The sequence below is a fragment of the Prionailurus viverrinus genome, chromosome B4, assembly GCF_022837055.1.
Source record: "Prionailurus viverrinus isolate Anna chromosome B4, UM_Priviv_1.0, whole genome shotgun sequence".
NCBI classification, from domain to species: domain Eukaryota; kingdom Metazoa; phylum Chordata; class Mammalia; order Carnivora; family Felidae; genus Prionailurus; species Prionailurus viverrinus.
Window position 1 is genome coordinate 71,821,085 of NC_062567.1, and position 23,617 is coordinate 71,844,701.

Sequence of the window (23,617 nt, forward strand, 5' to 3'; positions counted from 1 at the left end):
GCTTTTGGTTTTGGACCTTGGCTGCCTGTACCCTCCTATTATGCCTCTTCTGACCCAAGGGGGCCCCAGTAGACAGGGCTACACAGGGAGGTGGAGAAACACGAGGCTATGGGGGTCAAGTCCAGACCACTAAAGGCCACATCCACCCCTGCAGTGACTACCCAGGGAGGGACTGTACTTTAGGCTTTTGCCTGCCTTTAAGAAGGGCTTTAGAAAGCCCTTCTCCTTGAGCCTCCATCCATCTATTGTAGTTCTCCAGAGGGACAAGCAAATATGGAGGTACCCTGGCTACCCCGAAATGAGATACTGCCATCACCACCGGATGTGCGATGGATTCACTCCTTTACTCCTCCCCCTCTTTCCCACTCGTGGCTCCTGTGGCTCTGCCTATTACCACAAAGGCTCAGGCCCCAGAATGCCTGTAATTCTCTAAACTTATTCAAGGGCCAGAAGTTTCTAATTCAGAGTAAACTCTCATTTCCTTTTTTTTTTACAAGTAGGCATTTTGCCCAGAAGTGGAGGGTCTGCTTTTTCCTTCCACCCACTGTCTTGTCTGGCTCAGAGCTCTTCCTGTTCATTCTCCAGGGTTTGGGGCACCAGGAGGAGCCTACATGTGGCACCTCCAGACACATAAGCCAAAGCCTCCCACCAGCCCTGTGCTGGGAGCTGAGAGCTCCCTGAGGCCCCCCCCACGAGAGGCAGCCTCACATCCCTCGGAGGCCTGTCCCTCCTTCCTTGGGCTCTAGTGCACCTGCTTCTGATTCTCACTGGTGGGCACCTCCCCCACCTGCAAGGTCGCTCAGAAAGAGATGTGGACCATGACCATCTTTCTTTTATCTTCCTCATTGTAAATCTGAAGCCCCCCCCCCCAGGCTTCCACACACAGAGGACTTGGAGATAGCCACTCAGCCCAGCATTGCCTGACAACAGGAGTGGACTCTAAACAAGGCTGGGTTGGAATCCAAAAAAAAAAAAAAAAAAAAAAAAAAAAAAGGCAGATCTGGCTTAAAAGAAAACACTGGGGAGGGAGGACCCAGTATCCTTGCTTCCAGCTTTGTCTCTGTAGTAGGAAGTACTCTCATGAGTACTGAGAAACAAAGCAGGAGGAGGGGGAGGGAGAAATGGAGAAGAAGGAGGAAGAGGAGGGGGAGGAGAGGAAGGCAGGAAGGCAGGAGGGAGGGAAGGAAGGAAGGAAATGTTAAAAGCCTTCTGGCCAGGCACATTATCTCCCAGTAAGGCTCAGATCTGGGGTAAGAATGTCACTTGTGGGGGCACCTGGGTAGCTCAGTCGGTGAAGCATCTGACTTCGGCTCAGGTCATGAACTCACAGTTCGTGAGTTCAAGCCCCGCGTCGGGCTCTGTGTTGACAGCTCAGAGCCTGGAGCTTGCTTCAGATTCTGTGTCTCCCTCTCTCTCTCTCTCTCTCTCTCTCTCTCTGTCTCTCAAAAATAAACAAAAAAACGAAAAGAATGCCACTTGTGCTTTTCACCCTTTGCCACACTTTGTCCCAAAGCCCACCAACTTTGCTGCGTGTCTGCACATTAGCTGAACAACGCAGAAAGGAGCCCATAAATTCATGCAGCTCTTAAATTATTAGTATGCAAAATTATAGTAAGCAGCTCTGCCCTGGCTTCTCTAAAGACAGAATCAGAGGCAGGACCCTGGAATTGTAGCCAGGAAGATGGAGGTTAGCCATCACAAAGAACACTGTCACACTCTGGAGCGTGGGTCGGTGTTCAGGAGATGGAAACTCCCTCGCCGCCTCCGACGACCTGGCCGGACCCAGGTCCTCTTCTGAAATGGCTTTCAGGTACGCCCAGTCCAGCCCAGTTGCCGGGCCGCAGGTCCTGCGAGCTTGAGACCCGGTTCTTCCCCGATCCCTTGCCTTCTAAGGGCACTTCCACACATGTGGCTGTCATCTAGCCTCTGCCCACAAGGAGTCGGAGCAGCCAGATTGGCCAGCCGTGGCTCTGTGCTTTGTCCTAAAGATCCACGCCCTGCTCTGTCTTTCTCCCAGTGCTAATTGCTTGTGAGCTGGTTCGGTTTTGAGAAACAAGAGCTTCGAGTTTCCGTGGGAGCCCATCGCCTTAGCTCCTCTCTAAGCCTGGACCCTGTCATCCTCTGGATGGTTGGCAATTATACCCCAGCTCAGGAAGGAGGGGTAGGGGTGGTGCAGCCAGGCTAAATATAGACACAGTTTCTAGAAAGTCAGGGGTGAGAGAGGACATTGACCAATTCATCAAAACATGACAGGCAATTCACAGAAGCCTGAAGTGCCCGAGGCCAGCGTCTCGGGCTTGGGACAGTAGGGTCCTTCTCGGGTAGGTGGCCCTATCACCAGAGACACACCTTGTGAAACCCAAGCCCGGGGCCAAGTACCAGCTCTGGGCTCTGTCTCCACCGCAACGTTGAGTGTCACAGAAATCTCGGAGCCTGGAGCCTGTGTCTCCCTCTCTTTCTGCCCTCCCTTGCTTGTACTCTCTCTCTCTCTCTCAAAAATAAATAAAACATTAAAAAAAATTTTTTTTAAAAGAGAGAGAACTGGTCCAAGGGCGCCTGGGTGGCTGAGTCGGTCTAACACCTGACTCTTGATTTCGGCTCGGGTCACGATCTCGCGGTTCGTGAGTTCGAGCCCCGACTTGGGCTCCGTCCGCACTGACAGTGCACAGAGTCTGCCTGGGATTCTCTCTCTTCCTCGCTCTCCCTGCCCCTCCCCTACTCATGCTCCATCTCTCTCCAATACATTTTTTAAAAAGAGAGAGAGAACTGGTCCATCACATCATAGTATATCCATGCAAGATGACGGGGCTGTGGAAAGGACAGAGGAAGAACGTGGAAACGGGAACCAGCTTGAAGAAATGCTCTGTGGTAGATAAAAGCAAGTGCGGGAGGGTGAGTTTAGTATATACACCCACCTCCCCGTGCACGTGCGTGCCTGTGCACACACACATAAACCCGCACACGTGCTTTCATATAAAGAGTCTGGCAGCGAACACAGCGAGCTGGTGACAGCGACAGCTTCTGGAGGAGGTAGGGGCACGGGAACTGGGTAGGGAAGGAGACTTGCTTTTCACTTATATGCCCTTCCGGACCATTTGCTCCGCTGCTGCTGCTTCTTTTGAGCCGCGCACAGGAGTTATTTACACACACATTCCAGGTTCCGCGAGAGAGGAGAGGAAAGGGCTGTCTGTTCTCAGAGGCAACACACTACAAAAGGACGATGGTAATAGCCTCCGCTTCCCGAGAGCCTTCGATGCCAGTATTTTGCATATTATCTCCAAGGCTATCAACGACCTTTCAGGATGGGCATTATCCCTATTTTACAGGTGTTATGAAAAGGACTGGAGGGTTAAATCACTTGCTTCACATCACGCGGCTAATAAGTGTGAAAGCAGGATCCGAATCAAGATCTGTTTGATTCCAAAGCTTCCAGTATTCTTACATAACATCGTCCTCCTTATGAATATACCGTACCTCAATCCAAGCCAGAGTAGCCATCAAAACGTGCCCCCTAGGGGCGCCTGGGTGGCTCGGTCGGTTAAGCGTCCGACTTCAGCCAGGTCATGATCTCACGGTCCGTGAGTTCGAGCCCTGCGTCGGGCTCTGTGCTGACCGCTCAGAGCCTGGAGCCTGTTTCAGATTCTGTGTCTCCCTCTCTCTCTGCCCCTCCCCTGTTCATGCTCTGTCTCTCTCTGTCTCAAAAATAAGTAAATGTTAAAAAAAAATTAAAAAAAAAACGTGCCCCCTAAAGTCCAGGAACGTGCAGCAGAGGCCGTTTGGGGGTCTCCTCTGGCATAAAGCCATTGGGAGAGACACAGTCCCTGAGAGGGGTGGTTTGGAAATGAGGGGTCACCGCTGGCAGTCCTCTCCACTGGCCCTATACTGCCATAGCACAGGGACGACCCCCACGTGTGCCGAGAGTGACTTCCTGCCAGTGAGCCTTGATGAGAGAGCTGAGTTCCCCCCCAAAACGTAAGATCTTCTTCACATGCCTGCAGCTGCCTTTCTTGACAACTCCAGTGACATTCCCTCTGCAAATAATCCGGCCTCCTCTACCCAAGCTTCCAAAACTACTCTTGACCCATCCGCGGACAACCTTCCTCATTCTCTTTCAGTCACAGTCTCGAGCGGCCATGGAAGAGCTGCCAGCTGCCAAGCTGAACTGGGCAAAGTTTTCTCCGGCAGCCCCGATGTCGTGGGGACTCATTTACTGGCGCTCATAGAATGCCCTGTTCCTCTCTCCTCTCTGTTTACTCCAGTGCTCGTAAGCCCTTTGAGTTTTAAGTCGTTGGCCATCCGCCTCGTTTCTCTGCTCCCCTTCACATCACGGCTCTTGCAGTATCAGCTGAGGGGACTTCCCAAAAGCCAGAACATTCCTCGTGTTCCCGGATCCTCACCAGCCGGCCTTTTGCCCCCTGCACTCCACAGGACTCATAATTAACAAGGTCCCTGAGCACCTTGAGGCCCGCAAACAAGAAGGCATTTCTCCACTCTGTGTTTGTTAGCTTGGCACTTGCAATGCACGCCTTCACAGTGTCTGGATTAAGGAGGCGTCAACAAGGAGGAAGAAGACAAGAGGAAGAGGCAGTGATCTGTTTCTCAACCCTGCATTCCAAGACCACCTTTTTTATTCCACCTTTTTTATCTGTATTCTTTTTTCCCCTTATTTTATTTTATTGTATTTTGAGACAGAGAAAGAGAAAGCGAGCATAAGCAAGGGAGGGGCAGAGAGACAGAATCTCAAGCAGGCTCCCAGCCCAGCACAAAACCTGACATGGGGCTCGATCTCACTGCTGCCAGATCACGACCTGAGCCGAAATCAAGAGTCGGAGGCTTAACTGACTGAGTCACCCAGGCACCCCCCAGGACCACCTCTTAAACTTCACCATACTCTTAATTCTCTTCTTCAAAGAGGTCCCTCTGATTTTCTTCTGTCCTTTATACCTTTTCCTTTATTTTATATTAGAGTCTGAACTAAGCCACTCATGACCAGAGATTCATTCACATCCACAGATCGTACAATATATATATATATCCTTTGTAGTAGACCTACGTATTTTTCCCCTCTGGCCCTTATTTATGCTCTGGCTGTTGACAGAGCCAAGACATATAACCTTTTACAAGCCTACCCATGCCATTTTATTCACACTGGAAATATCATTTTTCCCCCCAGGATGTCCATGTATTCCAGAGGAACATGAAGCAGAAACAGCATGAAATAACTTGTAGGACAAATTGGCCAACAGTGGTCTCTAATGGTCTCTATGGTCTGACCATAGATCAATAGAACTGTGGTCACTGTCCAACCTTCATAATCCCATTTTGGTTTGATTATGAATTCTGGACCTGCTGGGATGACCACAATGAGCTCCTATGGTAGGTTAGTTTGACTATCTTGGAAGTCAAACCAAAGACTGAATGGTCAGACTGGTCCCCAGGGCTTGGTAAATAGCCAGTGACTCAGCACGAAAGGGATTCTCTTTCCTTGAGAACACCATGAAAGGGTTGAGTGAACTCCCCGAGAGCAAGGACTTGGTTGCACTTATCTTTGTGTTCCTAAGGATGTGGAACCTGACACAGAGAAGGTACCCCCCCACAAACGTAGACCTTTCTTCCTGGGATCAGGATTTCACAGACATAAGTGGCAAGGGGGTTCTATCTGAAATAGACTAAAAATAGAAAAATACCAAATAGAATTTGGATGAAGTAAAGGAGAAGCAAGGGGAAGGGGGAGAAAAGAGGAGCAATTATGTATATTTAATTGATTTTTCTTTTTGGCAACAGTTATGTTCTGTGAGGGCACCATGAGCACTGAATTAACACATACTGAACCACTGTTCCCAGGGTTAGCTTCCTGGGAGCCTCTGGTCACAACATTTTCATCAATCAATCAATACATAACCTTGTTTCACATGTGCTATTTAAAGGGACCTTACTTAATATATATTGTTGATTCATTAAAACTGAACTCAGCCAACAGCACTGTAGCTCATGTCTGAATGAAGCTTCTTGAACACTTGTTTTCTTGATAAGGCACATCGAAGCTTTCTTGTGCTTAGTTAGGACCACTTAATGGCACTTCAGCACTATGCTTGGGGCCATCCTAAACAGTGGAATCACCATCAAATAGCACAAAAATGCAAAAACTGTGGTACTAAGCAGCCCACAAAAAGGACACTTGTTTGTAGCATGAGAGCTGAAACAAGAAGGCAGGATGTCACCTTGTTCCACCTTGGCTGGGAATGTGTGTGTCGTGGGTCTTGAAGTTTTCACCACTCTGACACCACCATGACCACAAAATTCTGCAAGTATTGATGTGGGGACTACAAGGAAGTTTTAACAAGTGGCCAAGTTTGCAAATACAGAATCTACAAATAACGAAGATTGACTGATTGTGTGTGTGTGTGTGTGTGTGCGTGTGTGTGTGTGTGTGTGTGTGTGCGGTGGGTAGGAGGGGGTGGGTGGGTGGGTGTGTATTTTTATCAAACAAAATCAAGACAAACAACAAGAGGTGTTGGCTCTTCAGAAAGTGCATCCTGGCCCAGTCATCACGGCAGGGACAGTAAAGACACAAGGCAGACAAGGACAGGGGAACAGGACAAAAGCAGAATGCTGCCCGTAATACCAGCACTTCCACGCAGGGGTTGTTGGAAAGAGGGGCTCAGGGTGGGTGACATACAAACGTACCATCCCTGTCCATTTTGCCATTTCCCACACCTAGTCCTGGGCATCAGGGAACCTGTCCTCCCTCCACCCAGATGCCTACCTATCATGGTCCTGCTTCAAGGAGTAGTGGTGTGTCTGAGGGGAGGAAGCACAGGTGCATGGGAGTTGGAGCCACTCTGGCGAGGAATTGACCTCCAGTATGTCAGAACCCAATAAGCAGCCACCTAAGAGTCCCATCTCCCAGAGCTGAACCCCAGGGATAGGTGACCTAGAAAGAGAGGGGGTTGGGGACAGGGATCTAGGAATTAACCAAACAGCCCCAAGAGCTGTTGGAGACCTTTGGGTTGCAGATGGGTGACGTATGGCCTTTGGTCAGAGTCCCCATATTGCCAGCTCTTAGCCCAGTGCCTTGATAACAGATGCTCATTAAAATCCATTGAGTGAGTGTGTCAAAGAAAACAAACAAACAAACAAACAAAACAAAAAACAAAAAACAAAAAAAACCAAAAAAAAAAGAAAAAAACAAAAGGAAGGTGTGTGACTGGAGAGACGTTTGTTTATTTCATGAGGACAGCGTTCCATGAAGGACATAAGTATTGACCCATCAGGTTCCAAAATAACATATCATACTTTATGTTTTTTAAAGTACTTTTGTATATGTCATCGAATCAATCCCCAGACTAACACTATATACGAGAGGAGTCAGATGACAAGGTCAGGTGCGTGGTTGAGGTAACTGAAACAGAGAAGTCAAAAGATCTGAGCAAGGGAGGGCAACGGCACGGCCACCGCTATAGCTCACACACTTCTGGCTGCTTTTATGGTAGGAAGCAGCCCTGATGTGCGCACACACCCTCCTTCCCCATTATTACTTCGAAGGCCGTGGCAGGAAAGGGTCCAGGTGGGGCTCTGGAAGGCCCACCCTGCAGGAAGTGCAGAGGAATGAGCCGCACGGTAGCAGAGTCTGCAGCCAGCGATGCTGCTGGTCTGGTTCCCCAAGCTGGGGAGCAGCCTGCCAGGAAGCCAAGTGGGCAGCCCGAGCCAGGCCAAACAGTCAATTAGCACCCACAGAAACCCCGCTGCCCAGCGACTGCTCAAGGCAGGGAAACTCCAGGCCAGCTGGTTCCCAGGACAGGGGGCAGGTGAGTTGGGAGCTGTGTTCACAGACGGCCCACGGCCCACGAGTCCTTGTGCTCGGTAGGGGGTGCGGGGGGCAGGGCAGGCATCTCACAATGTCCCAGGCTCTGATTCACTCTGCCCTCAAAGCCAGTGGGTGGGCCCTTCAGTTCAGACAACCAGGCCGACCTCTGCCTTCTTGTTCTGGACCTGATTCACTCTTTCCTCTCTTGATGGCCAAAGCCTTGTCCTTTTCTTTACTCACCTCCAATTAAGACTCTTATACAGAAGCTCTTTTTTTCATGTTTTCTTCCAGGCTTCTCTCCTGCTTGCTCTCTCTCCAATATATGCCCAATGCTCACTCCTCATGTTTCTCAGTCCTATACTGCAATTCATCACCTTCCCATCCTTCCCTCCTGCCTTTGGATGGGAACACCCTTCATTCAGCCTTTCCAATACCTTCCCCATACTGTTTGCACTTGTGACACTGGGCTCACTGGAGAAGAGAAGAGGCAGCCGGTAGAGAAACTGGCCCTGACTGAACAGGACGGCTGGCACGTTGCTGACATCGCCTGAGCTTTCCATCCTGGGACAGCCAGCCATGGGTGAAGATATGGGCACAGATCAAGCACAGAGGTCCAACCAGGGTGCTATTTCCCTTGTTCCAAGGAATGGTTTCATGTGGATGGGAGGACAAGCTCTGAGGCCAAGTTCTAGGACGTCCCCAAGGGCACGCCTGTGGTCACCCATCTGTTAGGAGGCCCTGTCACTCCAGGACAGACATGTGGGTTAATAGAGGGGACTATGGGTCAAGGGGTAATGGGAAAGTGGGGACCTAGACAGAAACCTCAGGAAAACCATTTCTGAGAAGGTCAGAGGACGTAGCTGGAGCTGAAGGGAGGGGAGGAAGAAGATACTCTCACCCAGACCCTGTTACTCCCGGTGGCTGTAAGAGCTCGCATGTTCCATGGGCATGGGAAGGACAGAGACAGGGAAGATGCAGGGGTTCTCCTCATGCAGGGAAATCTTGCTTCCTCTCCTTCCGCTGGCCCCTGGGGAGGACTCACCTGAAGAAGCCTTTGCAGCCTTCACAGGTCATAGCGTTGAAGTGAAAGCCGGTGGCTCGGTCTCCGCACACCCCACAGATGCGGGGCACATTCCGGTCAAAGTCGCCAGGGTCAGGCAGGGAAGTGCTGGCTGCCATCGCTTCCGTCCCTGCAAGAAGAGCAGGCAGGCCAAGGCCAGAGCCGGAGTCAGTGCCAGGGCTGGCTGGCATCCTTTGCACCCCTACCCCCATCTGCCAGGAACTCGGCGAGGTCGGGCAGCTCCTCAGGTTGCAGGCCTGAGCAGGATTTCTTTGGCGCCCTCGTCTCGTGACGCGCCACACCACAGCTTACCCTCCGGACTCTCTGTGGAGCAGAAGACGGGCTCCCTCTCACCCAAGTCCGGAGCGATCTGCGGGGGGCGCTGTGGTGAGGCCGCTCAGAGCGTGGTTTGCGTTCAAAGGCTGCATCTGCGGCCTACTAGCCAGGCTGCTGTGGGTGAGGTGTTTAGCCTCTCTGTACCCTGCGACCCTCACCCGAAGAGTGGCGTTTTCCTTTACAGGCTGTGAGGCGTCGACTCACCTCATGAGCAGCCCTGAAGCAGGCCAGAGGCCTCTATTCTACCCAGCAACCCCCCCCCCGAGAGAAAAGGGGGCCCCTCCCCCCCTCAAGTGCAGATAGAAGCCCCCAGCCCCTCTGTCTGGGGAACGGACTAGTTCACATGCCCGAATCAGACCTTGATATTCCAACCCCCCCTCCGCACAGCCACGTGGCTCGGAACTGACAGCCCCATGTCCCTGCGCCGAGGTAATCAAAATCTTGTTCCCTCTTCTTTTCTCTTTTCTTTTTCTCCAGCAAAAACGTAACACATTGATTTGACCGAATCGTCTTTCCGAATACCGCGAGTCATATACAGTGAACTAATCTTGTTTTCAGAGATGGCTTTGATAAATAGGCATTATCATCTAGAGATGGATTTCACACTTGAGGAGCGGGGAGGACCGAGGGAACACAACCTAGTAGCTTTCGGAAATCCTTCTCGGGAAGCGGTTGACTTAACTCTTCCATTAGGCAGATGGGGCCCTTGGCTCCATGCGGTCAGACTCAGAGCTCCTCCGGCCTCCCTAAGATGCTTCAGACCTTGCTGCCTCCTATCTGAGTCTATCTGAGTCTGAGACTATCTGAGTCATCACAAGGGCCATCGCATGGCCGCTTGGCCCCAGGGCAGGAGGGTCCCTCGGGGCAGAAGAAATAGAAGAGAGAAAGCCAGTTAGGAACCAGTACCATGTTCTCCCACCCCGAAGTGAGAGAGGTAGCTTCCGGAGGACCCTTGGGAGTTTCTGAGCTTCTTTCCAATGGAATCTCGGGGCTACGACTTGGCATTTCAAAGCCCGTTTGAGCAAATGGGGTACATTTGCTCTTCAAATCACCCAACGGGAGGTAAGTGGTTTAATGTCACCCTTCACAAATGAGGCCCAGAGAAGCCCAAATCTTACTTAAGTTTTTTTTTTTTTTTAATACTTAAGGTTTTTTTTTTTTTTTTTAATTTTCTAAAAACGAAGGAAGGAAGTGGGATGGATAAGGATCAGGGTGGAGGGGACCCTGATCACAGATGGGTGTAGATCCCATCTCTCTTAGCTTTTCTTTTCCTGGGAACTTTGATGTACTTATAGTGACACTATTGCCTGTCCCCATCACAGCTAGATTGACATTTGTTAAACTGCAATGTTTAGACACACACACACACACACACACACACACACACATACACACACACACACACACACACGCACATGCACAAAAATAAAGACTCTAAAAAAAAAAGAACAAAGGAATGATTAATAGAAACCTTTGAGGGACTGAGATCGGGGACAGGCATGCAGAGGCCTTACATAGGCACTATATCCTATTTCTTTGAGTGGTAGGTATAGGCGTCTTATTATTTTTATTGTTATGAATGGGGTTCCTGGGTGGTTCATTTGGTTAAGTGTCCGACACTTGATTTCAGCTCAGGTCATGATCTCACGGTTCGTGAGTTCAAGCCCTCATTCGGGCTCCATGCTGACCATGCAGAGCCAGCTTGGGATTCTCTCCCTCTCTCTCTCTGCCCCTCCCTTGCTTGCTCTCTCTGTCACTCTCAAAATAAATAAACTACAAAAATTATTAAAATAGGATTTTATGTTTAATAGGCCCATCTGCGTATATAAAACATTTCGCAATTTTCAAAGAATTAAAAAGCAAGGATAAAGCACCCGTGGGTTTGTCAACATCGTCCCTGTAGCCCATCCCAAGGCCAAGCCAACTCCCCAGGGCTTCTAGAGTGCCACACACATCCAAGTTGTGGGCAGGGATCCCAGAGGCCCAATACCATTGTGGGGCAATAGGAGAAACTGTTTAGGATGCTTGTGGCTTAACCCCAGGTCAGCTGAGATGGTGCAACTCTCAGTCATCATGACGTTGCTACAGGGTCTGTGTCACCCAGGCGACTAAACATCTGGTGGCTTTGGTGGAAAAAGGAGAAATCAAATGTGGGCGTGGGGGGAATGCCAGACAAATCAGTCCAACGAGGGCTCATCACCACCCGGGCTCGCTGGTGACATCATGATGCAAGGGCATCAGGACAACAGCCTACCCCGGCATGACAACTGTGCCTTCCTGAAATGGGCTGAGCTACTACCTTGACATCAGGAAGGCTCCTGGCCAGGGGTTGGGGGGCCTGGGGCCCCAGTGCAGCCGGACAGAAGGCTGGACCCCTCAGCTGGAAGCCCACAGAAAACGGGACCATTTCAGGTGAGCTGAGAGAAAACTCAGCCGGCTTGGGGTTATTTGCTGCTACCGAGGAGGCAGGGCCCAGGACCGGAGTCCAGAGGTGCAAAAGAGACCCAGGCATACATGGCCAGAGAGCTGGCAGGAAGAGACTGTGGAGGCAGGAGAGGCAAAGAGCAGACTGGAGCTGAGTAGGAAATGTCACTATACTGGACAGCTGCCTGGTGTCCTGTCCTGAGAGGGAGCAGGCCTTCTCCCTTCTGAGCCCCTCTCTGAGCTCCTCCCCTGCCTCCGGCTGGCTCTGGGTCTGGGCTGCGGGCTGCTGCCGGTTCTGCTGACACAGGATCCGACCCGCATTTGTGAAGCCCGGGGTAGTATCCTCTTCCTTCCTTTGTCCCCCCTCCTTCCCATGGCCCGCACCTGCTCCTGGAAAACAGCCAGCCACAGAGGTTGTGGCTAAAGAGGAAACACCCACCTGAAGGGGCAAAGGGGAGGGGATGCCCGTCTGTGACCTCACAGACACGTCCAACCAAAAGGACTCTGAAACGAAAAAGGGGAAACGCTTCGTCTACAGCTTGGCACTGACCTCATAGCCAGTCCTCTGGCGAGTCCAATAAATGGTACAGGAGGTTCTCTCAAGAGACTTTAGTCCTGAGATTAGGGATTGAAAACTTGACAGAGTGATTTGTTGGGCACAGGCGTGCCATGTCATCGCTGGCAGGGCTGAGGGGGTGGAGCCTGGCAGCAGCCAGGACCAGCCCTCCCTCGAGGCCGGGAGTAGCAAGAAGCAGTGGGGAGGGATGGGGGGGCAGCAACCAGCATGTAGGCAGATGGAAAGAGCCTCCCTATTTCTTCCACTGCAGAGGGTGTTGAGAGGGAGGGAGGGCTTTTATCTAGGGGAGCTCTGCTGCTCCTGCTGCTCCCATGGACCCCCCCACCCACCCCAGATTTGAAGGATCCTCCCAGAGGGGGGAGCAGAGCCAGAGGATGGCCTAGCATACTGCTGATGGCAGGAAAGAGATCCCATCCCAGCTAGGACTGCCGAGACCCCTCAGGCGCGCTGGGAAGGGTGCAGGGTGGGATTGCGGCACAGGGCCTGGCCTCTTGGGACGGCTTCACAGACAGGTGTTCGAGATCCTCGTCTGAGCAGACGGTGTAGGCGGAGCGAGCGCTGCAGGGGTTAAATACAGCAACTCGCTGCTTTCAAACAGGATGTTTTCTGCCACTTTTAGCTCTTCCTGAGACATGCTCCACACCCCCGACCTCAGTGAGGGCTGAAGGCGGGCTGACTCTGGTGCCCAGAGTCTGTGTGCTACTGGCATGCTGGGTCACCAAGGTGGGGCTGGCAGAATTTCACCCGTCCCACTTCTACCCACATCCAGCCCTGCTTGTCTACCCATAGAGACAGACAGACAGACAGACCACACACACACACACACACACACACACACACACACTTCCTCCCTTCCTTGATGCCAACAGAAGGTGCCTGACCCTGAAACCTGGCAAAAGCCTTCAAGCTAATCCCCAGATGGGGAAGGTCCAGACCCCTAGCTTTTGTTCCTCTGCCTCCTAGAGGCCCAACTAGGCAGGGAAGGGAAGAGCCCAAGGGAATTACAAACTGTGGGCCCTGGGGCTGTCAGCTCCCCGAGCCTATTGACCATCCCCTTGGGCACTGCCAGCCCCCAGCAAACACCCAAGGAAAATGCCGGTGGATGGGGGAGCCTGGGTGACTCAGTCGGTTAAGTGCGTGACTTCGGCTCAGGTCATGATCTCACGGTTCGTGGGTTCGAGCCCCGTGTCAGGCTCTGTGCTGACAGTTCGGAGCCTGGAGCCTGCTTCAGATTCTTTGTCTCCCTCTCCCTCTGTCCCTCCCCCGCTCACGCTCTGTCTCTCTCTCTCTCTCTCTCTCTCTCAAAAATAAATAAACATTAAAAAGAGAAAAGAAAGAAAAGAAAATGCTGGTGGGTGATGCGCTGAAATAACCTGAGCCAGGTCGGCCGGCTCCCAAGGGTCGTGGGTGGGACGAGGCACCGCTGCTGGGGACAGACATGCTGTCACTTACCCCCCAAGCCAGGCTCTCCTTTGCTCCCCGTACTTGTACCGTCCATCACCTCCGGCTGACCACACTCTTCTGGATTCTACCCCATGGCCTTATCGATTTCCCAGAATCCCCGCTTGCTCCTCAGAGGCTGAGGTGAGGGCCAAGTCGGCACAGAAAGGACCACCGCTTCCTGTCCTCAACCCCTAAGGTTTTCAAAAGCCAGACTTGAGACCCAGGTAGACTACCACCCTTGAGCTTAAAAAAAAAAAGAAAAAGAAAAAGAAAAAAGAGTGTATGGAGTATCTACCATGTGCCAATCTGCCAGGCTCTAGCCACATGACCTACATAAGCCTCATAACAGTCCCGTGAGGTGAGGAGCAGTACCATTTTACAGATGGCAAAACCAAAGTCCAGGACGACTTGCCCAGGGCGCCATGGCCAGGCAAGTGGGGGGCCAGGGGCCACACAAGGCAAACTTAGCGCCATGCCCGCGTGCTTCTGCTGTCTCCTGCTGACCCCTCCCATATCCCAGTGATAATCATCAGCGGGGACACGGCGGTCCGCTCTGAGCCCCGCTCCGGGTTCTCCAGTATGCTCTCTCCTTCAGTCCTCACAACACCCTCATCAGACGGGTCCCGTTATCATCCCTCTTCTAGCCATGGGAAAACTAAGGCTCAGGGAAGTTGTTTGTCTTTGGAGTCCAGATTTGAACTTAGACCCTTTTGCCTTGAGTCCCCCCTCTGCTTGCCTTTCCTAAGGGAGATATCTCAGTCATCTCATCAGCCCTAAGTCCTGGAGGCCCTTCGCTTCCACCAAGTCCGGGGGCAAAGAAGAGAACAATCCCCACAGGTCATGATGGAAGAATGCCATGGCGCTTTTCCTTCCAAAGCTCCCAAAGTCTCAGGGTGGCAGGCATTAGCCGGGATCCCCTTTCTGCCAGCCATCCCCTCTTACTGGGAAAACCTTGTTCAACACGCTGGCCGCTCCTCCCCATGCAACTGCGCACTACTGGATGGTCCTTTTAGAAGAGGTTAACCTAGATTTAGCCTAAAGTTCCAAGTGCGAGGAAAGTGGGTCAAGGATACAGGATAGCAAAGGAGAAATGGAAAAATAAGCGCTTACTACCACCCTCCTTTGCCACATCATACAGCTCCCCACCCCTGCCCGCAATTCATGTTCTGAGTACACAGGACATCCCATTGCTTCTACTGGGGCTGTCCCCAGAGCAACCCCCTCCTGCTCTTGGTATTAGAAATACCCAAGTCCCTGACACTGAGCCTCAGAGAAACAGGGTGGGAGCTCAAGTCTGCAGAAAGCCCCTGGCTTCCATTCCTCCGGGGACTGCATCCCACATCAAAACCCCTGCCTGAGCCTGACCCAGTCCTGACCTTGCCTTAGCAAGAAGTGAAGAGATAACATGTTTCGTTCCAGTCATCGAAGCCATAACCACTGCCTCTCCTGTATGTCTGCCTGTCGGCGCACACAACACACGCCCCGTCTTCCGGGGCTTCTGCTAAATGGGCGTCACCGGGGCAGGCTGGCCTAGAACAGTCTCGTGATATGGTGGCTACAGGGTGTCCTGGGAAGAGCCCGGGAAGACAAAGATCAAAGTGCTGCTAGACTCACTTTAACCCCACCACACTCACTGAACCCTCCTCGGAGTCCTGAGGGCCGTAAAGCTATGGCCTGGAGGATAAGTGGTAGCCAAGAGATCTGACTGCTAAGGTCTTTTCCACCTCTGAAAGTGTGCAACTCCAAGGCCAGATTTCCCATCATGATGAGGCCTTAAGACCACTCAGAAAGTGAGATTCCCTCACTGAGCTTTCTCTCGGACCCCCTCAGTTGAGCCCCGACAGCATGCTAGTGCAAGGGAGGTTCACTCATCCTCAGATGCCAAGGACCAGGAAGGACACGAGCAGTGTGGCCCCTAATGGGCCCCATGGAGAACGGGAGCCCAGGACAGGGGGCCACGCTCAGCTGGGCTGCGATTGGAATGACCGAAACTGAGCTTTCTAATTGTTGGCATTGGCTCAGAGATCCCCCTCCTTCTAGAAAGAAGCAGAAAGCTAAGTGATTTCCCAGAAAAGGGAGAGAAAAATTCTTCTGCCTGAAATTGGCACACACAGAATGAACCACGTGGGGGGCTCTCTCTGGAGTGTGTAGGCCAGCCATGCTGCACGTGAGCTTATGTGCGCACAGCCATTTCTCGTTGATTTTCACTTCATCATCCTTTCAACTCTGTCCACAGAGTGCTGAGCACTGTAGGATCTAACTTAGTGTTGGTCATCTCTTTATTCTAGTGTAACTCAGGCACAGCAATGTCACAGCCAGCTAAGGTGATGTCTTTTCTTCCTTCCCACCATCCCCAACATATATACACATTCTTTTTTCCAGAACAGTCTCAGCATTACCTCCCAGAAGCAGCTGAGGAGGAACAGAGTGAAAAAGAGGGAAGGGGGAGAGGAAAGCATATTATATAAATAGAACTTGCCTAAATATTCCTTGCCTCATTGTCTCCCCAGCCCCTCCACACACACACATATTTTAAATATGGATGAGAATGGTTGGATTATTTTCTGCAGACTGTAATGTCCAAAGTAAAACCCACTAGCTAGTCAGTCACCTCAGACATCTCAGGATTGGAAGGAAACTCTACCTAGTCCAACCATCTTAAATCCCCTCTATAATATTCTAACCTGTACGTGAATATTTTTCCTAACGGAGCACTATCTCCCATGGCAATCTACTTTCCTTGGATGATTGTATGCTTAGAAAGTTCTTCACTCTGCAAGATGAAAGAGCCCCTGTAGCTTTCAATCACGGGTCCTAGACAAACTCTTTACAGCCATCTAAGATGGCTGGACATCTAAGAGGGACATAGAATGAAGCTACTAAGCGATTCCCACAGCGTCTCTGGAGGAAGGCTTGGCCAGACCACCACATGGCGCCATCGTGCAAATTAGAAAAGGGCCCATTCCTCATCTGCTAGAAAACTGTTGTAGAAAGTAGAAAAATCTATGATGTTAATGATGTGAGTGAGACTGCAAGGGAAAAGCAGAAAAGATAACGGGGGCTGCATTTAATTTTGGCTTAGACCTCATAAACTTCCCGGGTATGATCGTGATTCCCACAAGGGCAGTAAATAAGGGGGTGAGTGCAGCGTCTGCCTCCATGGCCTTCACCTGGAGAGAAGAGTTTCCAGTCCAAGAAAAGGGCTCTGTGGGAGAGTGTGAGTAGCTGAATACACTCCCCCAAGCCTGCCTGCCCTCTTCTGTCTTTGGCTCAGCCATCTCCAGGGGAGGCTGGCCCCCAGCACTACAGCACTAAGAACACAGGCAATGTGTCCCTAACTATCTAACTATCTAAGTGACTGATGACTCAACAGTGGCAGGAAGGAGTTTATCCTGAAAGTGCTTCTAAATCAGACCTTTGGGGAATATATATATCACCTTTGAGAACCTGATAAAGGTCATGGACAGACATCCCACGCAATGCCAAGGGTTAGTGGGTCACTCCTTAGAAACCATGCTATCAGCTCCCATTCTATCAGCCATCCACTGAGACTCTTTCTTGGCTGACTGTCCTGTTATTCTTGGGAGTGCTGGCAGCTTCTAGGAGCTGAGCAGAACCCAGAGGCAGGAACACACAGGGCCCCAGACAGTGGGGCTGGAGATACATAGCTTGCTGAGATATATTTCCACTTCTTATCGACAACAATTATTCCTGCAAGCTGATTTTTTTCCAATGGAAACTCTGCCCTTAGCTTTGTCAACAAGATTTCTGGGTTGATTACGGTTCTCCAGGTAACAAGCAGGCCAGGCCCTGTCACTGCTGGAAAGTGTGGGCAGTGACAGTGTCTGCTGAAGCGTAGGGAGCTGCCCATTCATAATCTGCAGTCCAATCTCTCTGGTTTTAGAGCAAAGAAACTGGGGCCATCAGAGGGGGAGCGGCTTGTCCCAAAAGTACAAAGGAAAGAGAGTGTTTTTCCGCCTCCACCCTGGGCAAGTCCCAAGACCTCTCATCACCAGCCCAAGCAGCTTCCAGGGGTCAGAGTGGTGTGGGAGAGAAATGGGCCATGGGAGGAGGCATAAATGTCATCTCTGGAGGAGGGGAGTTGTGGGAAGCCATGGGGGAGGCCCTGAAGCGCACTGCAGTGGGACCACCCAGCACCGATGTCATCCCAGACAAGCAACACAGAGGAACAGAGTGAGGGTAACCCAACCAGCTCTAGCTCCTGGCTCTGGCCTCCACGGCCTGAAGAAATGGACCCAGACCCAGAGAGGTAAGGGGAGATCTTAGAAGTGGGATGTGCCTGGTGTGCTCTCTCACTATTCTGGGAGCCTCTCCTGGACACTAGGATGGGGGTACTTCCCTGGGATATGTGCTCCAGGTCAAGGTTGATGGGACAAGGAGGCTCTTGGTCCAATTACTTGGAAACCAAAGAATAGAAATTGGAGCAGCCCAAATGGAGAACACCAAGAATACAGGGGAAGTGGTTCTAGCCCTCCTCTGGGGAGACCTCAACTCCTACTATTGCTAATGTAGGCGATGGCTAAATGGGATTTAAAACAACAACAATGGCCTTGGGGACATCAGGAGAAAGCTGCTTCTTTCTCCCAAGAGATTCCCAAGCCCAGTTCTAGCGTCTCTGTGGCCCTCTACCCAGACTAAGCATCTTTCTTACTGCTGGGTCCCCGGCCCAGGTCCACATAGACCTGAGTCTGCCCCTGCCCAGACAGATAGCTTTGAGCCCACCGCCCGCCCCCAAACCCGTCCATCCCGGCCAACCTTCTTCTCTTCATTTTCCTCTGGGACCAATGCAGTCTTTGTGTCACTCACACTCTTTCTGCACTGTGTCAGTACCCAAAGGGCCAGGTCCTGCCGGCACTGAGATACTCAGAATCCTGGGCGTCAGATCCCTCGCTTACCTCCACAACCGCCCTGGCCAGCCTGATGCGCTTGGCAATGTGACTACCGTCCAGCGTCCCCCAAAGCCCACTCCTGCATCCTCCTCTACAAATGCGGACATGAGAGAGCGCCCGGGTCACAGGGCTGTTACAGGACCAACATCTCTGTCTAGCACTCAGCACGGTCCCTGGCACAGTGTGGTTGGATGTCAGCTGGAGCTCACTACTAAAGCTGTAACTGCTGTCAGTACAAGACCAGAGCCTGGGAAATCAGGAGACTTTCAGGCCCCACAGAGGGTCCATGGAGGGCAGCAGGCCTGCTCTCAGCCCCAAACATGCTACTCCAAACAAATGTTGCCCAGAAAGCCACATTTCCACTGAACTGGGAAAAAACTGACCACCCCACCCATTGGCTGTGGCTTCCAAAAATCTGGCTTCTCAGGGTGGGGAAATTTTCCCCAGCCAGATTTTTGGAAGCCACGGCCAATGGCTAATCTCTCCCCTATATGCAGAGAAGCTGAGCTACACATCTGGACTTTTCCTCTGCAAGAAGGATAAGACCCGTGGCTCCCGAGGTGCCACTGAGTACCAAGCCCTTGTGCCCATTGCCTTTCCCTTCCTTTCCCTCTGTCCCCCAATGCCATCTGTCTCCTACTTCTTCTGTCACCCGGGGCTTGTCATGCATCCATCACATATCTGTTCTCCCCTAGTGGGACCTGAGGCTCAGCGGCCCCATGAGGCTGCCTGTGTGTCATCAGGGCAGTGGTACTTCCTCAGCTGCTCTTGCCTACCACCGAAAGTGCAGAACGCAGGGAAGGCTGAGGTGGAGAGCCAAAGGCTGGATCCCAGAGGCAGCAGTGAGGGCTGTAGCCGCCCTGGCAATAGGGAGGCCCACCGTGGCCCCTAACCCAGACACTGGGCTGGCTCTGGCTCAGGGGGCCTGGACTCCTGTTTGCCTCTGGCCCTCAGGGGCCCAGGAAGACCTTTCACTTACACTATTAGACTGTTAGGCCTGTGTCAGAACCAGTGAAGGATCCTGGGTCTTCTGAGATACATAGGACGGCTCCAGTTCCAAAGGTACTGATCTACTCAAAGGCATCCTCTCTATCTTCTAGATTATTAGCTAAGGGGTGGACACTCCTCATGTATTCAGGAAGCTTTTCCGGGCCTAGACCAAATAGGTTCCGATTCACTTTAGAGGGGCAGTCCCAAGGGGACACCAGCTGCTCCTCAGTTTCTGATTAGAATGGTTTCCCCCTAACGGTCTTTTCCAGAGCTTCTGTTTCGTCAGAGTTCCAGCTATCCTTCTGTGTAGATTTCTTTCTGGGGACTCCATCGGATGGCCAGGGAGCTGTAACATTCTTTCTTGGCCTCACACTGTGGTGGGCATTGGTTCTGGCCTTCGATGCCTTACTTTTGACGGTGACCCCTGGTTGGTTTTAAGCACTGAGACCATGGCAAGCCCTGTCCTGGAAGTCAGAGACACAATGGAGAGCCACACACAGACCCTGCCCTCTTGAAACTCCCAGTCCACTGAGGGGGGCAGACAGGTAGGATCCATCCTACGATATAGGTAAGCACACGTGACCAGAGTGTGCAGGAGAGCTCCTGGCTTTGTGCCCATAGGGTAAAGAAGGCTCTTTGGAGGAGGTCACTTCTTAGCCCGCTAACAGAGACAGGGAGGATCACAGTTCAACACGGCAGTGGTAAGAAGGGTAATGAGGGTTTCGGGCAGACAGCACGTGTGCAAAGGCCAAGAGACAAAAGGGAAAGAGAGGGCTGGAGGCAGGAAAACTGGTTCTGCATGGCTAGAAAGAGAGAGAGCACCAGGAAGAGATGAACCAACTGACCACACTCATTGTAATAGAAAGTGGATTCCATTCTTTCCTCCACTGAGTACTTCTTCTACCCGTTGAGACTTGAATACCAGGAATTTTTAATTATTGTAATGATATTTGAACTGAAGACTTTCAGAGTCCAATCGGATTCCCATTCTGACCTGAACTGAGCTCCAGCCTTATACGGAAAGTAAAAGTAGGGATCTGTCCCCTTGATTTATTGAGAAAGCGCCCCAAGGTCAGCAAAGCAGTGGGCCTCTTCTTTAGACAGTTGAGGTCCCAGCTGGTGCACACCCAGGGCCACCACCCTGCAGGGGAGCTCCTTTACCCCGGGGAGCAGGGGGCAGGTAGGACCAGCATAACTGAGCTGAAAGGCAGAGACAAAGGAGACAGTTCTGGAAAACTCAGCCCGGCCGGCCAGGAAAATAAGTGTTCTGAGAGAAAACCAAAGAAAGAACGAAAGGCTCAACAAGGGCAGACGGAAGTTGGTGACCCACTCAGCTGCATGTCACCGGCTCAATCCTTCTTTAACGCATCAGTCTGTCCAGGGTGGCCGGATACGGTTGCTCGGCAAGGGGACTGCTGAGTTACACACAGCCGCCCAATCCCCGAACCTGCCTCCACTGTTCCACGTGGCTCACTGCTCTCTCCCGGTCAACGAGGTCACTTCCTTGTTGCCAGGAATCGCTGTAAGGAAGGGCATCAGCCACAGACACACAATGTTCACAAACAGCTTGCACCACGGACACCTGTGGAAAGTCCCCGACCTGTGTGGGCACACACCAGCCCGTACCCTGAGTCGGAATGTCCATGCTCACTGCTGGCAACAACACTTGCCGGGCCTTCCCCTCAGAGCTATAACTGAAGATGACCTTGTTTTGAGGTTTCAGGCCCAAACGTCCGAGTCTGTCGGGAGGCTTCTTCCCCAGAGCCACCAAGTGGTAGGAAATAGCTGCCTTTGTCCTCACCCGTGAACCCTCTCTAAACTATAGTCCCCTCCCCCAGCCCTATCCACTGGCCATCTTCCTCTTCCTTGTTTTCCTCTGATACCCAGGGGCAAAGAGGGAGCAGATTTGCCACACAGAGCCCCTTTCGGTGGTGTCGCAGGGCACGCAGGGGCTACCCCGGGGTCTCAAGAGGAACCACCTCTTTCCCTCCTCAACAGTCAGCCGTGTGCGGCCCCCCCGCTGCCCTGGGGCCGGGCCTGCTGCCCACCTGGGCCTCTGCTCGGAGTAACAGAGTCACAGCTCCTTCACTCAGCGCTCTTTCCCGCGGCAGCAAACATCCCTGGAGAAGGCACTTGAGGGACCAGCTCAAAGGAGGTGGGAAGGAGACCTCACTCCAGCTGGCTGGGCAGGCTCCACTCTGTCAGGCAGCCCGTGGGCAGCACGGAAGGGCAAGAGTCCAGGGGCCTGTGGCCCATCATGGCCCCCTCCTCCCACCGCCTCCCTTTACCCACCCCCTACACCTTACTTTTGCCAGAGCTCCCCCTGACCTCAAAACCAACTCTGCAGCCAGGCTCTGCGGGAGCTCAGGATTGAAGTTTAACAGAGACAAAAATAATTCCCTGGAGTGAGCTATTTTCTGCCCAGCTTTGGGAACAATGGCTTGAGGTGGCAGGCAGGGGAGGCAGGCGTGGGGAGGAAGCTGGCCACGGGCCATCCACGGGTTTGGGGTCATCCCCATGCCCGCTCCATAGTCCCCCTGGTGTGGGGTTTTCAGGGAAGGGGGACCTTCATCAGGGGCTGCGGCACCTTCCCCCACCTGTCAACCCCGGGTGAGGAGTGAGGACAGCGGGGATGAGGAGGCCTGTGGGGACCTTGTGCTGCCTGCACCCTGGGCCGCAGTGCTCCATGGCTACTCCTCTCTTGTGGAACGGAAGGAAGAAGGGAGAGAAAACAGCGCCACTTTACCAAGCCTCAGAAGGGGGATTCTACACCCATTTGTCTATCTCACAGCATAAACACCTCACGATATTTATCTGAGACAAAATATTTAAAGTGTTTTATAAAATCGTGATACTCCATAAAGCTGTTACTGGTTGACCATTATTGCCCCAGGTTTTAAGAAGAGGAGGAAATTCAGGCAGGAAAGTTCAAGGCGGTGAACACACACTTTGCAATAGTACAGGGAGCACGACCCTCACGGCACCATGAGGCCCTCACAGTCTGGGAGACCCCAAAGTGCAGCATAGGTGGGCTCGTCATTCATTGCCTACCAACCCCTACCCCCACATTCCAAATAAAATTTTATTTATTTTTATTTTTTTATTTTTATTTTTTTTTTCAACGTTTATTTATTTTTGGGACAGAGAGAGACAGAGCATGAACGGGGGAGGGGCAGAGAGAGAGGGAGACACAGAATCGGAAACAGGCTCCAGGCTCCGAGCCATCAGCCCAGAGCCCGACGCGGGGCTCGAACTCCCAGACCGCGAGATCGTGACCTGGCTGAAGTCGGACGCTTAACCGACTGCGCCACCCAGGCGCCCCTATGCTTTCTTTTCTTAAAAAAAATTTTTTAATGTTTATTTTTGAGAGAGCGATACAGCACAAGCGGGGGAGGGCAGAGAGAAAGAGGGAGACACAGAATCCGAAGCAGGCTTCAGGCTCTGACACAGGGCTCGAACTCACATGAGATCATGACCTGAGGCACCCAGGCTCCCCATCCACTATTCTTTCTATTTTTTGTTTCCCTAGAGACCCTTTGCTTAACCGTTAGTTTCTTTTTTATTTCTCTACACAGAACTTTCCTGCTAACACCTCTGGAAAAACACCTAACTGGGAATATAGAGTTGGGGGGGGGGGGCGGGCAGGGGAGTGGGGGAGGGAGGGGATTCACTCATGGAATATCTTTAGGCTGATTTCATTATAAGTCTCCAGAAAGAGACGGTCTGCATGATACAGTATTATCACGTGCTAGGAAGGGGACCCATGGAGGGTGATCATGCCTTTCGTGAGAAATTCTACATCAGCAAGGGCCTTACCGGTCCCACTCTAACGGTCCGTGTTCAAAGAAAGAAACTACCTGAAGACATCCGGGGCCGGTGGGGGGCGGGGGGCAGGGCTGCAGGCTAAACCTAGCCATGACTGTGTTCACTCTGCCACCGCCCACCATCACCACCAGGTCGTCGTAAATTTTTTAGTTAGTGGTCAGTGTTTTTGAAAACTGGAGAGATTTCACTTTTGGAAAAACTCTGGATGTCCAGCTTCCTGGTAAAAAAAAAAAAAAAAAAAAAAG

At 52.0% G+C, this 23,617-nt stretch overlaps 1 protein-coding gene across 7 annotated transcripts in view; it reads right to left on the minus strand.

The window, feature by feature from the left end:
- Positions 1–23,617, minus strand: part of VDR (vitamin D receptor) — a 74,930-nt gene that overhangs the window by 23,888 nt on the left and 27,425 nt on the right. For 4 of the 7 annotated variants that reach the window (XM_047867436.1, XM_047867441.1, XM_047867435.1 and 1 more), the window contains one exon: positions 8,850–8,997. In XM_047867436.1, coding sequence (XP_047723392.1) covers positions 8,850–8,986 — 137 coding nt within the window. In that variant the 5' untranslated portion in view covers positions 8,987–8,997. Of the gene's footprint in view, positions 1–8,849; positions 8,998–12,066; positions 12,132–12,177; positions 12,306–23,617 lie in introns of those variants that run through there. The other 3 variants (XM_047867438.1, XM_047867440.1, XM_047867439.1) reach the window with 2 other exon arrangements.